At 47.5% G+C, this 14,028-nt stretch overlaps 1 protein-coding gene across 1 annotated transcript in view; it reads left to right on the top strand.

Annotated features, from left to right (window-relative positions):
* LOC118377805 (contactin-5-like) overlaps positions 1-10,668 on the top strand; it is a 71,945-nt gene extending 61,277 nt beyond the window's left edge. Inside the window, exons 5-6 of the mRNA XM_052507020.1 lie at positions 6,392-6,462; positions 10,660-10,668. Coding sequence (XP_052362980.1) covers positions 6,392-6,462; positions 10,660-10,668 — 80 coding nt within the window. The remainder of the gene's footprint in view (positions 1-6,391; positions 6,463-10,659) is intronic.
* The last annotated feature ends 3,360 nt before the right edge of the window (positions 10,669-14,028 follow it).

The raw sequence follows: 14,028 nt of genomic DNA, 5'->3' as shown, positions 1-14,028 counted from the left end.
GCTATATACAGGGGTACCGGTACAGAGTCAATGTGGAGGCTATATGCAGGGGTACCGGTACAGATTCAATGTGGAGGCTATATACAGGGGTACCGGTACAGAGTCAATGTGGAGGGTATATACAGGGGTACAGAGTCAATGTGGAGGCTATATGCAGGGGTACCGGTACAGAGTCAATGTGGAGGCTATATGCAGGGGTACCGGTACAGAGTCAATGTGGAGGCTATATACAGGGGTACCGGTACAGAGTCAATGTGGAGGCTATATGCAGGGGTACCGGTACAGAGTCAATGTGGAGGCTATATGCAGGGGTACCGGTACAGAGTCAATGTGGAGGCTATATACAGGGGGTACCGGTACAGAGTCAATGTGGAGGCTATATACAGGGTACCAGTACCGAGTCAATGTGGAGGCTATATGCAGGGTGTACCGGTACAGAGTCAATGTGGAGGCTATATACAGGGGCACCGATACAGAGTCAATGTGGAGGCTATATACAGGGGGTACCGGTACAGAGTCAATGTGGAGGCTATATGCAGGGGGTACCGGTACATAGTCAATGTGGAGGCTATATGCAGGGGGTACCGGTACAGAGTCAATGTGGAGGCTATATACAGGGGTACCGGTACAGAGTCAATGTGGAGACAATATACAGGGGGGTATAGAGTCAATGTGGAGGCTATATACAGGGGGTACCGGTACAGAGTCAATGTGGAGGCTATATACAGGGGTACAGAGTCAATGTGGAAGCTATATACAGGGGGTACCGGTACAGAGTCAATGTGGAGGCTATATACAGGGTGTACCGATACAGAGTCAATGTGGAGGCTATATACAGGGGTACCAGTACAGAGTCAATGTGGAGGCTATATACAGGGGTACCGGTACAGAGTCAATGTGGAGGCTATATACAGGGGTAGCGGTACAGAGTCAATGTGGAGGCTATATACAGGGGTACCGGTACAGAGTCAATATAGAGGCTATATACAGGGGTACCGGTACAGAGTCAATGTGGAGGCTATATGCAGGGGTACCGGTACAGAGTCAATGTGGAGGCTATATACAGGGGTACCAGTACAGTCATTGTGGAGGCTATATGCAGGGGTACCGATACAGAGTCAATGTGGAGGCTATATACAGGGGTACCGGTACAGAGTCAATGTGGAGGCTATATACAGGGGTACCGGTACAGAGTCAATGTGGAAGCTATATACAGGGGGTACCGGTACAGAGTCAATGTGGAGGCTATATACAGGGTGTACCGATACAGAGTCAATGTGGAGGCTATATACAGGGGTACCAGTACAGAGTCAATGTGGAGGCTATATACAGGGGTACCGGTACAGAGTCAATGTGGAGGCTATATACAGGGGTACCGGTACAGAGTCAATATAGAGGCTATATACAGGGGGTACCGGTACAGAGTCAATGTGGAGGCTATATGCAGGGGTACCGGTACAGAGTCAATGTGGAGGCTATATACAGGGGTACCAGTACAGTCAATGTGGAGGCTATATGCAGGGGTACCGATACAGAGTCAATGTGGAGGCTATATACAGGGGTACCGGTACAGAGTCAATGTGGAGGCTATATGCAGGGGTACCGGTACAGAGTCAATGTGGAGGCTATATGCAGGGGTACCGGTACAGAGTCAATGTGGAGGCTATATGCAGGGGTACCGGTACAGAGTCAATGTGGAGGATATATACAGGGGTACCGGTACAGAGTCAATGTGGAGGCTATATGCAGGGGTACCGGTACAGAGTCAATGTGGAGGCTATATACAGGGGTATAGAGTCAATGTGGAGGCCATATGCAGGGGGTACCGATACAGAGTCAATGTGGAGGCTATATACAGGGGTACCGGTACAGAGTCAATGTGGAGGCTATATGCAGGGGTACCGGTACAGAGTCAATGTGGAGGCTATATACAGGGGTACCAGTACAGAGTCAATGTGGAGGCTATATGCAGGGGTACCGGTACAGAGTCAATGTGGAGGCTATATACAGGGGTACCGATACAGAGTCAATGTGGAGGCTATATACAGGGGTACCGATACAGAGTCAATGTGGAGGCTATATACAAGGGGTACTGGTACAGAGTCAATTTGGAGGCTATATACAGGGTATTACGGTACAGAGTCAATGTGGAGGCTATATACAGGGGTAGCGGTACAGAGTCAATGTGGAGGCTATATACAGGGGTACCGGTACAGAGTCAATGTGGAGGCTATATACAGGGATACAAGGGGTACCGTTACACAGTCAATGTGGAGGCTATATACAGGGGTACTGGTACAGAGTCAATGTGGAGGCTATATACAGGGGGAACCAGTACAGAGTCAATGTGGAGGCTGTATACAGGGGGTACCGGTACAGAGTCAATGTGGAGGCTGTATACAGGGGTACCGGTACAGAGTCAATGTGGAGGCTATATACAGGGGGAACCAGTACAGAGTCAATGTGGAGGCTATATGCAGGGGGTACCCGTACAGAGTCAATGTGCGGGGCACCAGTTAGTCGAGGTAATTGAGGTAATATGAACCTGTAGGTAGAGGTAAAGTGACTATACATAGATAAACAGAGAGTAGCATCAGCGTAAAAAGGTGGTGGGTGACATTGGGTATCCATTTGATTAGCTGTTGAGGAGTCTTATGTCTTGGGGGTAGAAAAGCTGTTTAGAAGCCTCTTGGACCCAGACTTGGCACTCCGGTACCGGTAGAAGTGAGAACAGTCTGTGGAGTCTTTGACAATTTTAGGCCCTTCCTCTGACACCACCTGGTATAGAGGTCCTGGTAGGATGCTTACCCTAGTGATGAACTGGGCTATACGCACTACCTACCCTCTGTAGTGTCGTGCGCTCAGAGGCCAAGCAGTTGCCATACGAGGCAGTGATGCAACCAGTCAGGATGCCCTCCCTGCAGCAATGTTCCAACATCTAGTGGAAAGCCTTACCAGAAGAGTGGAGGCTGTTATAGCAGCAATGTTCCAACATCTAGTGGAAAGCCTTCCCAGAAGAGTGGAGGCTGTTATAGCAGCAATGTTCCAACATCTAGTGGAAAGCCTTACCAGAAGAGTGGAGGCTGTTATAGCAGCAATGTTCCTACATCTAGTGGAAAGCCTTACCAGAAGAGTGGAGGCTGTTATAGCAGCAATGTTCCTACATCTAGTGGAAAGCCTTACCAGAAGAGTGGAGGCTGTTATAGCAGCAATGTTCCTACATCTAGTGGAAAGCCTTACCAGAAGAGTGGAGGCTGTTATAGCAGCAATGTTCCTACATCTAGTGGAAAGCCTTACCAGAAGAGTGGAGGCTGTTATAGCAGCAATGTTCCTACATCTAGTGGAAAGCCTTACCAGAAGAGTGGAGGCTGTTATAGCAGCAATGTTCCAACATCTCGTGGAAAGCCTTACCAGAAGAGTGGAGGCTGTTATAGGAGCAATGTTCCAACATCTAGTGGAAAGCCTTACCAGAAGAGTGGAGGCTGTTATAGCAGTAAAGGGGGACCAAACACCATATTAATACCTATGGTTTTGGAATGAGATGTTGGATGAGGAGGTGTCCATGAGATGTTGGATGAGGTGACTATGAGAAGGTTGGATGAGGAGGTGTCCATGAGATGTTGGATGAGGAGGTGTCCATGAGATGTTGGATGAGGAGGTGTCTATGAGAAGGTTGGATGAGGAGGTGTCCATGAGATGTTGGATGAGGAGGTGGCTATGAGATGTTGGATGAGGTGCCTATGAGAAGGTTGGATGAGGAGGTGTCCATGAGATGTTGGATGAGGAGGTGTCTATGAGATGTTGGATGAGGAGGTGTCCATGAGATGTTGGATGAGGAGGTGTCCATGAGATGTTGGATGAGGTGACTATGAGAAGGTTGGATGAGGAGGTGTCCATGAGATGTTGGATGAGGAGGTGTCCATGAGATGTTGGATGAGGAGGTGTCTATGAGAAGGTTGGATGAGGAGGTGTCCATGAGATGTTGGATGAGGAGGTGTCTATGAGATGTTGGATGAGGTGCCTATGAGAAGGTTGGATGAGGAGGTGTCCATGAGATGTTGGATGAGGAGGTGTCTATGAGATGTTGGATGAGGAGGTGTCTATGAGATGTAGGAGGAGGTGTCTATGAGATGATGGATGAGGTGTCTATGAGATGTTGGATGAGGAGGTGTCCATGAGATGTTGGATGAGGAGGTGTCCATGAGATGTTGGATGAGGAGGTGTCTATGAGATGTTGGATGAGGAGGTGTCTATGAGATGTTGGATGAGGAGGTGTCTATGAGATGTTGGATGAGGTGTCTATGAGATGTTGGATGAGGAGGTGTCCATGAGATGTTGGATGAGGAGGTGTCTATGAGAAGGTTGGATGAGGAGGTGTCTATGAGATGTTGGATGAGGTGTCTATGAGATGTTGGATGAGGAGGTGTCTATGAGAAGTTGGATGAGGAGGTGTCTATGACATGTTGGATGAGGAGGTGTCCATGAGATGTTGGATGAGGAGGTGTCTATGAGATGTTGGATGAGGAGGTGTCTATGAGATGATGGATGAGGTGTCTATGAGATGTTGGATGAGGAGGTTTCCATGAGTGGTTGGATGAGGAGGTGTCCATGAGATGTTGGATGAGGAGGTGTCTATGAGATGTTGGATGAGGTGGTGTCTATGAGATGTTGGATGAGGAGGTGTCTATGAGATGTTGGATGAGGAGGTGTCCATGAGATGTTGGATGAGGAGGTGTCTATGAGATGTTGGATGAGGAGGTGTCCATGAGATGTTGGATGAGGAGGTGTCCATGAGATGTTGGATGAGGAGGTGTCTATGAGATGTTGGATGAGGAGGTGTCTATGAGAAGGTTGGATGAGGAGGTGTCCATGAGATGTTGGATGAGGTGGTGTCCATGAGATGTTGGATGAGGAGGTGTCCATGAGATGTTGGATGAGGTGGTGTCTATGAGATGTTGGATGAGGAGGTGTCTATGAGAAGGTTGGATGAGGAGGTGTCCATGAGATGTTGGATGAGGTGTCTATGAGAAGGTTGGATGAGGAGGTGTCCATGAGATGTTGGATGAGGAGGTGTCCATGAGATGTTGGATGAGGAGGTGTCTATGAGAAGGTTGGATGAGGAGGTGTCCATGAGATGTTGGATGAGGAGGTGTCCATGAGATGTTGGATGAGGAGGTGTCTATGAGATGTTGGATGAGGAAGTGTCTATGAGATGTAGGATGAGGAGGTGTCCATGAGATGTTGGATGAGGAGGTGTCCATGAGATGTTGGATGAGGAGGTGTCCATGAGATGTTGGATGAGGTGGTGTCTATGAGATGTTGGATGAGGAGGTGTCTATGAGATGTTGGATGAGGAAGTGTCTATGAGATGTAGGATGAGGAGGTGTCCATGAGATGTTGGATGAGGAGGTGTCCATGAGCTGTTGGATGAGGAGGTGTCCATGAGCTGTTGGATGAGGAGGTGTCCATGAGATGTTGGATGAGGAGGTGTCCATGAGATTTTGGATGAGGTGGTGTCTATGAGATGTTGGATTAGGAGGTGTCTTTGAGATGTTGGATGAGGAGGTGTCCATGAGATGTTGGATGAGGAGGTGTCTATGAGATGTTGGATGAGGAGGTGTCCATGAGATGTTGGATGAGGAGGTGTCCATGAGATGTTGGATGAGGAGGTGTCTATGAGATGTTGGATGAGGTGTCCATGAGATGTTGGATGAGGAGGTGTCTATGAGATGTTGGATGAGGAGGTGTCCATGAGATGTTGGATGAGGAGGTGTCTATGAGATGTTGGATGAGGAGGTGTCCATGAGATGTTGGATGAGGAGGTGTCCATGAGATGTTGGATGAGGAGGTGTCTATGAGATGTTGGATGAGGAGGTGTCTATGAGATGTTGGATGAGGAGGTGTCCATGAGATGTTGGATGAGGAGGTGTCTATGAGATGTTGGATGAGGAGGTGTCTATGAGATGTTGGATGAGGAAGTGTCTATGAGATGTAGGATGAGGAGGTGTCCATGAGATGTTGGATGAGGTGTCCATGAGATGTTGGATGAGGAGGTGTCCATGAGATGTTGGATGAGGTGGTGTCCACCCACTGTATATTATGAATAGTGATTCTTTATAAATAAAAAGTATTCTAAATGGCATATACTGGTATAACTCTACTTTTACGATTCCGTTTGGGTTTCTTGGGACAAGAGCTATGGGTCACCGATACTGTAGTGGTATTGAAGCTTGTATTTTCCACATTTCAACTCGTCTTGAGTCTCTTCAAATGAGTAGAGCTATGGGTTGAGCAGAGTTGAACTGACTTGGTAAACAACAGTCAACTAGGGTCTTGCAGGAGATATGACGTGTGATGGCTGGTGTTGTTTTCTTGTGTCCAAAACTTCCAGTCCCCTCGGTGGCCCCAGCTAACGTCAGTGGAGGGAACGGCCGCAGGCATGAACTGGTCACCTCCTGGGAGGTAAGGGCCTTTTTTAACCTCTAATCCTCAACAACACTGCCCTCGCTAGCTCAGATACACACACTCACACACTCACTCACTCTCACACACACAGATACACACACTCACTCACTCTCTCACACACTAACCCTAGTCCTCTTAACCCCACTCCATAAAACAGAACTCTCCTATTTCAGGCGCTTAGTGTCGTGACTTTCATTAATCTGATGACTGTTATTTATTTATTCCACTAACTATGTTTAATTGTTACCCGATTCAATTAATCACATAACAATTAACTCATTAGGAATTTGGGGCACCATGGAAGAAGTTGTTAATGAATTACTATCTCCCAAATTAAACTCAAGAATATATAAAGTTGATATATATACAAATATACTACATACAGTTGAAGTCGCAAGTTTACATACACGTTAGACAAATACATTTAAACTCAGTTTTCACAATTCCTGGCATATAATCCTAGTAACAATTCCCTGTTTTAGGTCGGTTAGGATCACCACTTTATTTTAAGAATGTGAAATGTCAGAATAATAGAAGAGAGAATGATTTATTTCAGCCTTAATTTCTTTCATACCATTCCCAGTGGGTCAGAAGTTTACATACACTCAATTAGTATTTGGTATCATTGTATTTAAACTGTTTAACTTAGGTCAAATGTTTCGGGTTGCCTTCCACAAGCTTCCCACAATAAGTTGGGTGAATTTGGCCCATTCCTCCTGACAGAGCTGGTGTAAATGAGTCAGGTTTGTAGGCCTCCTTGCTCGCACACGCTTTTCATTTCTGCCCACTGTCACGCCCTGACCTTAGAGAGCCTTTTTATGTCTCTCGCACACCACGCTGCACTTTGGTCCTCTTCCTTTGACGGCCGTGTACACCAACAAATGCTCTATAGTATTGAGGTCAGGGCTTTGTGATGACCACTCCAATACCTTGACTTTGTTGTCCACAACTTTGGAAGTATACTTGGGGTCATTGTCCATTTGGAAGACCCATTTGCGACCAAGCTTTAAATTCCTGACTGATGTCTTGAGATGTTGCCATCTATTTTGTGAAGTTCACCGGTCCCTCCTGCAGCAAAGTACCCCCACAACATGATTCTGCTACCTCCGTGCTTCACAGTTGGGATGGTGTTCTTCGGCTTGCAAGCCTCCCCCTTTTTCCTCCAAATATAACGATGGTCATCAAGGCCAAACTGTTCTATTTTTGTTTCATCAGACCAGAGGACATTTCTCAAAAAAGTACGATCCTTATCCCCATGTGCAGTTGCAAACCGTAGTCTGGCTTTTTTATGGCGGTTTTGGAGCAGTGGCTTCTTCCTTCCTGAGCGGGCTTTCAGGTTATGTCGATATAGGACTCGTTTTACTGTGGATATAGATACTTTTGTACCTGTTTCCTCCAGCATCTTCACAAGGTGCTTTGCTGTTGTTCTGGGATTGATTTGCACTTTTTGCACCAAAGTACGTTCATCTCTAGGAGACAGAATGCGTCTCCTTCCTAAGTTGTATGATTTCTGCGTGGTCCCATGGTGTTCATACGTGCGTACTATTGTTTGTACAGATGAATGTGGTACCTTCAGATGTTTTGAAATTTCTCCCAAGGATGAACCAGACTTGTGGACGTCTACAGTTTTTTCGGGGGTCTTGGCTGATTTATTTTGATTTACCCATGATTTCAAGCAAAAAGGCACTGGGTTTGAAGGTAGGGCTTGAAATACATCCACACGTTCACCTCCAGTTGACTCAAGTGATGTCAATTAGCCTATCAGAAGCTTCGAAAGCCATGACATAATTTTCTGATATTTTCCAAGCTGTTTAAAGAACTTCTTTGGGATAGGAGTAAACTGCCTATTACTCAGTCCCACATGCTAATATATGCATATTAGGGCAGTGCCATCCCACTGACAAGCTTTCTGACCTCATTTGGGGCGTGACTACCTAATGTGCAAAGAATATGATTAGAAGTTCTCTCTTATGACTCCTAAAATCACACTCCAATCTTAACAAAAATAGTTTAATCCATTTTGATATTACAGGCAATGTATTTGATGGAAACTTGACAGATAAAGGGGATTTCCTTCCTAAGTTACAGTATTTAGTTCATACCGTTTTTAATAACATCCTCAGCCAGGAGTCATGACACTAGCTACTAACATATGTGACACCAGGAACTGTATGTAATTGATCCAAACCGATTGCACAGGGCTTGAGTCAGAATAAGGCCCTAAAATGACTACAAAGAAAGCATGTATACATGCCCAGAGCCTGGAGCTACTAACCTCAGCCCGGAGCTACTAACCTCAGCCTGGAGCTACGAACCACAGTCTGGAGCTACTAGCCACAGCATGGAGCTACTAACCACAGCCTGGAGCTACTAACCTCAGCCTGGAGCTACGAACCACAGTCTGGAGCTACTAGCCACAGCATGGAGCTACTAACCACAGCCTGGAGCTACGAGCCACAGCCTGGAGCTACTAACCACAGCCTGGAGCTACTAACCACAGCCTGGAGCTACTAGCCACAGCCTGGAGCTACTAAACACAGCCTGGAGCTACTAAACACAGCCTGGACCTACTAATTATAGCCTGGAGCTACTAGCCACAGCCTGGAGCTACTAACCACAGCCTGGAGCTAGTAGCCACAGTCTGGAGCTGCTAGCCACAGCCTGGAGCTACTAACCACATCCTGGAGCTACTAGCCACAGCCTGGAGCTACTAACCACAGTCTGTAGCTACTAACCACAGCCTGGAGCTACTAGCCACAGCCTGGAGCTACTAACCACAGCCTGGAGCTACGAGCCACAGCCTGGAGCTACTAACCACAGCCTGGAGCTACTAGCCACAGCCTGGATCTACTAGCCACAGCCTGGAGCTACTGACCACAGCCTGGAGCTACTAACCACAGCCTGGAGCTACTAACCACAGCCTGGAGCTACTAACCACAGCCTGGAGCTACTAGCCAGAGCCTGGAGCTACTAGCCACAGCCTGGAGCTACTGACCACAGCCTGGAGCTACTAACCACAGCCTGGAGGTACAAACCACAGCCTGGAGCTACTAGCCACAGCCTGGACCTACTAACCACAGTCTGGAGCTACTAACCACAGCTTGAAGCTACTAGCCACAGCCTGGAGCTACTAACCACAGACTGGAGCTACTAGCCACAGCCTGGAGCTACTAACCACAGCCTGGAGCTACTAACCACAGCCTGGAGCTACTATCCACAGCCTGGAGCTACTAGCCACAGCCTGGAGCTGCTAGCCACAGCCTGGAGCTACTAACCACAGCCTGGAGCTACTAACCACAGCCTGGAGCTACTAGCCACAGCCTGTAGCTACTAACCACAGCCTGGAGCTGCTAGCCACAGCCTGGAGCTACTAACCACAGTCTGGAGCTACTAACCACAGCCTGGAGCTGCTAGCCACAGACTGGAGCTACTAACCACAGCCTGGAGCTACTAACCACAGCCTGGAGCTACTAGCCACAGCCTGGAGCTACTAACCACAGCCTGGAGCTACTAACCACAGCCTGGAGCTACTAACCACAGCCTGGAGCTACTAACCACAGCCTGGAGCTACTAGCCACAGCCTGGAGCTACTAACCACAGTCTGGAGCTACTAACCACAGCCTGGAGCTACTAGCCACAGCCTGGAGCTACTAACCACAGCCTGGAGCTACTAGCCACAACCTGGAGCTACTAAACAGAGCCTGGAGCTACTAGCCACAGCCTGGAGCTACTAACCACAGTCTGGAGCTACTAGCCACAGCCTGGAGCTACTAACCACAGCCTGGAGCTACTATCCACAGCCTGGAGCTACTGATCACTAATGAGGATCAATGACAAGTTGGTGTATAATGGCAATGTTTGGGACTATCACTGACTTTGTGGAACAGAACGAGGACTGGATGGAATATGTGGAAAGTTTGGGACACATTTTTGAGGAAATGGAATTACAGATTAGGCTAAACACACTATTGAGTGTCTGTGGGACTAAAACCTACAAGCTAATGAGGAATTTGGCTACACCACGGACACCGGGAGTTGCTCTCGTTCAGACTCACCACAATCCAACACCTTCAGTGATTGTCCAGAGGTTCAAGTTTAACTGCCATTTCCAGAAATGTGGTCAGTCTGTTACTAACTTTTGTTGCTGAATTGCGTGAGCTCTCTGAACGTTGTGCATTTGGGGCTGTGTTATAGGACATGTGACATATTAGTCTGTGGCATTAATGAAGACGCCACACAGCGCCGTTTGCTGGGAAGCCACACTGATTTTCAAGAGAGCATTGGAACTATCTCAAGGGATGGAGATGGCCGCTAGTAATGTAAAAATATGCAAAAAGTGGTGCAGCGCATCAGGTGACTAAAGGGATAAATCAGTGGAAAGTTTCAGATGTGGGGAACACATTATGCAAATAACTGTACATTCAAGGGTACTTACTGTACGTTCAAGGTACTTACTGTATGTTCAAGGGTACTTACTGTACGTTCAAGGGCACTTACTGTACGTTCAAGGGTACTTACTGTACGTTCAAGGGTACTTACTGTACGTTCAAGGAGTACTTACTGTATGTTCAAGGGTACTTACTGTATGTTCAAGGGTACTTACTGTATGTTCAAGGGTACTTACTGTATGTTCAAGGGGTACTTACTGTACGTTCAAGGGTACTTACTGTACGTTCAAGGGTACTTACTGTACTTTCAAGGGTACTTACTGTACGTTCAAGGGTACTTACTGTATGTTCAAGGGTACTTACTGTATGTTCAAGGGTACTTACTGTCTGTCACAATTGCAACCATAGGCCATAGGATGGGCAGACTGGACAAACACAAGTTCACAGCACCACCTAGAGAGCACAGAGGTGGAAGAGCACTGTTCCTACAACATGTTTATTGTGAGTGAGCCACGCACTGAGCCCATCTATGTTACAGTGGAGGTAGATGGAAAGCAGATGAGGATGTGGGTTGACACGGTGGGCTCTGCCGCTGTTATCAGTGAGGAGACCACCTTCAAAACAAATGTGGGGTTCAAAACAGGCTTTCACCCTTACACTGGCAGGGATCAGACTGTGTATGTACACTGGGGAGATCATACCATTGCTGGGGGCTCTGGAGATGGACATTGCATACAACATCCAGGAAGCGAGAGCACGGCTCCTGGTGGTTAAATGGAATGGGCCTGGTTTACTAGGGTGTGACTGGCTCACCAAAATACAACTGAACTGGGGTGAGAAAAACACACACGAAAGACTGAGAATGTCATTCAAAAGTACCCAAAAGTACCCTGATTCAAAGATGAACTAGGCGAACTGCAGTTAAGCTGTTAGTAGATCCTCAAGCCTAGTCTCACTTTTTCAAGCCCAGGACAGTGCTTTATGCCATTAAAAGAAAATGGAGGTGGAGTGAATTGCCATGGTAAGTTCCTCCCTGAGCTGTCAACAGTGTTAGCTCCACTTTATCACCACAAAGACTGTAAATGGAACTGGGGAAAGATCAAGAGAAAACTTTCAAGGAAGAGAAAGGGTTAGGGGTTAGGGTTAGGGTTAGTTTTAGGGTTAGGGGTTAGGGTTAGGGTTAGGGTTAGGGGTTAGGGTTAGGGGTTAGGGTTAGGGTTAGGGTTAGGGTTAGGGTTAGGGTTAGGGTTTAGGGTTAGGGTTTAGGTTTAGGTTTAGGTTTAGGTTTAGGTTTAGGTTTAGGGTTAGGGTTAGGGGTTAGGGTTTAGGGTTAGGATTAGGGGTTATAGTTAGGGTTAGGGTTAGAGAAAGCACTACTACAATCAGCACAAGTGCTGGTTCCTTTTGATCATGACAAGGAGATCATTCTGTCATGTGACACCTCGCCCTATGGCGTCGGGGCAGTACTCTGTCATCAGATGGAGTACCGGTCAGAGAAACCCATTGGATTCGCATCACACATGCTGACGAGTTCTGAGAAGGGTTATTCACAGTTAGACAAGGAAGGTCTGGCCATAGTCTTTGCTTTGAAACGCTTTCATTCATGCCTCACCATATGCACTGACCACAAACCACTGATGAGACTTTTCAGTGAATCAAGATGCATTGCTTCCATGGCTTCAGCGCTGGGCCCTTACACTGTCAGCTTACCAGTACACTATCGTGTACAGAGCGGGAAGGACAATGCAAATGCAGACGCGCTCAGCCATCTCCCGCTACCAGAGATGCCTGCCACAACTGTGGTACCTCCCGAGACAATTTTCCTAATGGAGAGATTGTCAAACTCATCTGTGAATGCCAAATAGATCAAACAGTGGACAGACCGGGATCCTATCCTGACCCAGGTGAAAAGGTTCCTTATGCAGGTTTGGCCTCCCGTCATAGAGGATGAGGGACTGAGACCTTCTGCAAAGTGTTAAACTGAGCTGAGTGTGCAGGATGGCTACATACTCTGGTGGTCCAGAGTGGTTGTTCCGGCCTCTGGCCGTGCACAAGCCATGGATGAGGTCCATGAGGCTCACCCGGGTGCCTCCCGGGGAACAGTTTAGCCAGATCTGGTGACCTAACATGGATCAGGATGCAGAAACCAATGTGAAATCATGTTCTGAGTGCCAGATCAACCAGAAGATGGCTCCGCCCACGCCACTACATGGTCCAGGCTGCACATAGACTTTGCAGGCCCTTTCGTGGATCACATGTTACTTGTCATGGTGGAGTCACGCACTCCAAGTGGCTGGAGGCTCACATCATGAGCAACATCACAGCGACCAAAGCTTCGCCAGGTGTTTCCATAGTCTGCCTGACTCTTTTGTGTCTGACAATGCGACAACCTTCCCATGTGACTTGTGCCAAGAATTCATGCGGAGAAACGTTATTCGCCATTTCCGCAGCACTCCGTTTCACACGGCCTTGAACGGCTTAGTGGAGCGGGCTGTGCAGACACTGAAAGAAGGGCTCAAAAAGATGACTGGGGGAACCATCACAACTAAGCTCTCTGTTCCAGTACCGCATCACACCACAAACAACCATAGGTCAAGCTCCAGTTGAGATGTCCGGACATCAAAGCATGAGTGGAACAGAAGCAGGAGAAACAAAAATAGAGACCACCACGCGAGGGACAGACAGTTAAAACCCAATGACACTTTCTACATCCGCAACTTCACAAGCAGCCAACGCTGGTTGCCAGGTATCAGTCAGAGTGGTCCAGCCTCCTGTGTGGTGACTGATGATCATGTAGAGGGCTCTATATGTCTTTCATTAGGCACCTCTCATCGTTCCGGGAATACTAGTCAGACGTTTCAACTTCATTAACCTCTTCAACCTATGGGGGCGCTATGTCATTTTTGGATAAAAGACGAGCCCGTTTTAGGCGCAATATTTTGTCACGAAAAGATGCTCGACTATGCATGGAATTGACAGCCTTGGAAAGACAAAACTCTGACGTTTCCAAAACTGCAAAGATATTATCTGTGAGTGCCCCAGAACTAATGCTACAGGTGAAACCAAGATGAAGTTTCATATTGGAAATGCCCCAGATTCTGAAGGCGCTGTGTTCCAATGTCTCCTTATATGGCTGTCAATGCGCCAGGAATGAGCCTGCCCTTTGTGTCGTTTC

The sequence above is a fragment of the Oncorhynchus keta genome, unplaced genomic scaffold (genome assembly GCF_023373465.1).
Source record: "Oncorhynchus keta strain PuntledgeMale-10-30-2019 unplaced genomic scaffold, Oket_V2 Un_contig_28385_pilon_pilon, whole genome shotgun sequence".
Taxonomy (NCBI): domain Eukaryota; kingdom Metazoa; phylum Chordata; class Actinopteri; order Salmoniformes; family Salmonidae; genus Oncorhynchus; species Oncorhynchus keta.
Note: the sequence above shows the minus strand (reverse complement) of the source record. Positions and strands in the feature narration are given on the sequence as shown.